The sequence below is a fragment of the Labrus mixtus genome, unplaced genomic scaffold (genome assembly GCF_963584025.1).
Source record: "Labrus mixtus unplaced genomic scaffold, fLabMix1.1 SCAFFOLD_310, whole genome shotgun sequence".
Classification (NCBI taxonomy): Eukaryota; Metazoa; Chordata; class Actinopteri; order Labriformes; family Labridae; genus Labrus; species Labrus mixtus.
The window spans coordinates 117-4,073 of record NW_026870127.1 but is presented as its reverse complement, the minus strand read 5'-3'; the positions used below and the strand labels follow the sequence as shown (position 1 = coordinate 4,073).

Below are 3,957 nucleotides of genomic sequence, written 5' to 3'. Positions count from 1 at the left end.
ACGAAAGCAGCCACCTGGATAAAAAGTACAGCGCCCAGCGACTATTTAACAAGCGCTCTGTCTTTTGTGTGTGGCCGCTCCGAGCGCTCGAGTTGAAAATCTTTCAACTTTTCAGGAAAGCGCTGTTGTTGAACATCTATCTGTGTAACCTGAGAGTCTACTGACCCACAACATGTGAAATAAACCATCCAGTCCTTTGTTTGTGGTCTGCATAAGTCTTACAACACAGAGAAAAATGCTCAGTTTCGAATGTGCTCTCCTTGTGATGTCACAGTGGGATTCTGGTAAAAAGAAAAAAAAAATCCCCTCCCCTCCCCTGGTATCTCCACCCATGGACTCCTCCCCCAGCCTAGAACTAAACTTTTGCACAGGTCAGCCATTTTTATTCTCTCTACAGAGGAGTGATGTCTACGGGGAAAACTCAGGGGGGGGGTCATTACATTTAAAGAGACACACACACCAAAACGGAGCGTTCTGAGAGAGCTGGTTTATACAGGGTCACAAACCTCCTCTGGTGCTTGATTCATGTTTCATTTAGACCACAGGGGGACTGTTTGAAAAGGTGGAGGAGGACTGTTTTAAAAGGTGGAGGAGGGGACTGTTTGAAAAGGTGGAGGAGAGGACTGTTTGAAAAGGTGGAGGAGAGGACTGTTTGAAAAGGTGGAGGAGAGGACTGTTTGAAAAGGTGGAGGAGAGGACTGTTTGAAAAGGTGGATGAGGGGACTGTTTGAAAAGGTGGAGGAGGGGACTGTTTGAAAAGGTGGAGGAGAGGACTGGTGGAGGAGGGGACTGTTAGAAAAGGTGGAGGAGGGGACTGTTAGAAAAGGTGGAGGAGGGGACTGTTAGAAAAGGTGGAGGAGAGGACTGTTAGAAAAGGTGGAGGAGAGGACTGTTTGAAAAGGTGGAGGAGGGGACTGTTTGAAAAGGTGGAGGAGAGGACTGGTGGAGGAGGGGACTGTTAGAAAAGGTGGAGGAGGGGACTGTTAGAAAAGGTGGAGGAGAGGACTGTTAGAAAAGGTGGAGGGGACTGTTTGAAAAGGTGGAGGAGGGGACTGTTAGAAAAGGTGGAGGAGAGGACTGTTTGAAAAGGTGGAGGAGAGGACTGTTTGAAAAGGTGGAGGGGGACTGTTTGAAAAGGTGGAGGAGGGGACTGTTTGAAAAGGTGGAGGAGGGGACTGTTTGAAAAGGTGGAGGAGAGGACTGGTGGAGGAGGGGACTGTTTGAAAAGGTGGAGGAGGGGACTGTTAGAAAAGGTGGAGGAGAGGACTGTTAGAAAAGGTGGAGGAGGGGACTGTTTGAAAAGGTGGAGGAGAGGACTGGTGGAGGAGGGGACTGTTAGAAAAGGTGGAGGAGGGGACTGTTAGAAAAGGTGGAGGAGGGGACTGTTTGAAAAGGTGGAGGAGGGGACTGTTAGAAAAGATGGAGGAGGGGACTGTTTGAAAAGGTGGAGGAGGGGACTGTTAGAAAAGGTGGAGGAGGAGGTGATATGTACTCTTTAAGGTATTAGCTGAGATAGGTTTGTGTTCCGTCGTGGAAATGATGCACCAACATGAAGGATGTTCTGAAAGTCGGTACTTTAGATGTCAGATGTTGATACTGACCTCTTATCGTCTCTTCTGCTCCTCAGGCGTGACGGGTCTGGTCCACCTGGACGAGAACGGAGACAGAGAGACGGACTTCGCTCTGTGGGACATGATCGACACCAACACCAGCGCCTTCCAGGTGAACCAACACATGTTTACTCAGGGCGCACTCACACTGAGCACGCTTCACCCCTAAAGTCCTGTTGTCGTTTGACGAGTGTGAGTACTCCGATCCATCCAGCTCAAACTCCGTACACTTCCTTGAACCTGGTACGCTTGGAAGAGGTGCCGTCATGTTCCACTTCCTGTTTCTGTGCTTAACTTCACGTCCTAACCTTCCATCTACAGGAAGGGCCTTACTTTATTTTCAAAATAAAAGCACTCAGCAAGTACTCTAAGCTTAAAACAGAACAAACATTCAAAATAAAAGCAGGATTGAAACCAAACAGGAAGTCAAGTATACATAGCTTAAGTCGGTACAAAAATTCAAAATAAAAGCCTAACAAAAGCTGTTTTGAAATGCAGAATAAAGGAATTTAAAACATGCTATTTAAAATGTAATAAACCGCAGTTGAAATCCCTTGAAATTCAGCGACCATTTGTGATTTTAAAATGAATAATTTGACAGCCCTGATGTTGATATAAATGTACAAACTTGTGTCCTTGCTGAATCAAATCTACAGATGTTCTGTTACATCCTGTTTGAGGACATATTGATGAGCTATTTGCAGAGTTACGGATGTTATTGGATACCCGTGTGTTCGTGAAGTCCAAACATCGGACATGAGAACACGTTTGGAACAAGTTTGACTGAATGTTTTTCACCTTGTTTTTCAAACAGCGTGTCAGAAAGTTCAGAACGAATCACAAAGTGCTTTCTTTTCATCTCGTCTGAATGAGGTCTTAAAGGGTTAAAGAAAACGTTAATTTTCATGAAATGAAGGAACCTGGAAGTGTCATCAGGTTAAAATCGAGAAGTCAGAGAGGTGAAATCATCGCGGGCCCTCACCCACGTGTGTTTCAGGTGTTCTCACACTTAATCGGTCTCTCTCTTTTCATCAGCCTCCCTCACGCTGGCTTAAAGTTTCTGTCATTCTGAGTCTCAGTGTGGAGGTTACATCATCCATCTGTAAGACAGTTAATCCTCCAGGATCTCTCTGAAGAGATGAAAGTGTTCTTATCTGAAGTGTAATAGAGGTTAAAGTCAAAACCATTAGAGAGTCTTATTTCAGTCGACGTTTAAAGTCCCTTTTACTTCCCGTCTGCTAGTTTCTAGTTTCTTTATCACAGATCTTATTGTAGACTCAGTTGGACAAATCTGCTCAATTTTTATTAAACCCTCCAGACCAAACAACCGCTCAGAGACCGCTTGAAAAGGTGTACTTGATCCCCCGTAATTAAGTGTGAAGGGAAAGCGGAGAATCATCTGCATAGAGTGAAACTCAAAAACCAAATGTCTGACCCCTGTTTCATGTTGTAGTGTTTGTTTTGTTCTTCCAGATAGTTCTGGTGTACAACAGCTCAGAGGAGCAGCTGACGGCCATCCCGGGAACATCTCTGCACTGGCTCGGTGGAGTTTGTCCTCCAGATGTTCCCGTCTGCGGCTTCAAGAACGACAACCCCATCTGCCTCGCAAGTGAGTGTGCAACAAACAACGTCTCCTCAGAACTAAAATCAAATACAAAGAATCAGATGATTAAAGAGTTTCTCTCTCTGACAGAGACGATCACCATCCATCAGATGGTCTCCATCATACTCTTCTTCATCTTAACAATGACACTCACCGTCACCATCTTCATCTACAGGTGAGAGCTGCGTCCGTCTGTCTGGCTGCGATGACTTGACTGTAAAAACTCAAAAAGTGTGTTGGTCTGGTGATAGTTGAACAGTTTGAATGTATTCACTGTATGGACTGTTTCTGTGCACTGAGGTAACCTGGAAGGTCAATTCATTTATCTATCGATTTATTGAATACATTTCTGGAGTATTTTTGAATTCATACATTTTTCTAGATCAGGCTTCTCATTTGACAAGCCAGGCCTCATTTTTTAAAGATTTCATTAATTACACCTCTGCTGCATTAAGAGTAAAGGAGAAAATTCACAAAGGCGTAAATATATATCACTCTCTCTCTCTGTCTCTCTGTGTCTCTCTGTCTCTGTCTGTCTCTCTCTCTGTCTGTCTCTCTGTCTCTGTCTGTCTCTCTCTCTGTCTCTCTCTCTCTCTGTCTCTCTCTCTCTCTCTCTGTCTCCCTCTCTCTCTCTCTCTCTCTCTCTCTCTGTCTCTCTGTCTCCCTCTCTCTCTCTCTCTCTCTCTCTCTCTGTCTCTGTCTCTCTGTCTCCCTCTCTCTCTCTCTCTCTCTGTCTCCCTCTCT

The 3,957-nt window shown here is 45.1% G+C and overlaps 1 protein-coding gene across 1 annotated transcript; it reads left to right on the top strand.

Annotated features, from left to right (window-relative positions):
- The first annotated feature begins 1,587 nt into the window (after nucleotides 1-1,587).
- On the top strand, nucleotides 1,588-3,606 carry LOC132961644 (atrial natriuretic peptide receptor 1-like). Its single transcript, XM_061033379.1, has 3 exons — nucleotides 1,588-1,722; nucleotides 3,084-3,219; nucleotides 3,304-3,606. Exons 1-3 carry the CDS (start codon nucleotides 1,588-1,590, stop codon nucleotides 3,390-3,392), a joined length of 360 nt encoding a protein of 119 aa, XP_060889362.1. The 3' UTR covers nucleotides 3,393-3,606.
- The last annotated feature ends 351 nt before the right edge of the window (nucleotides 3,607-3,957 follow it).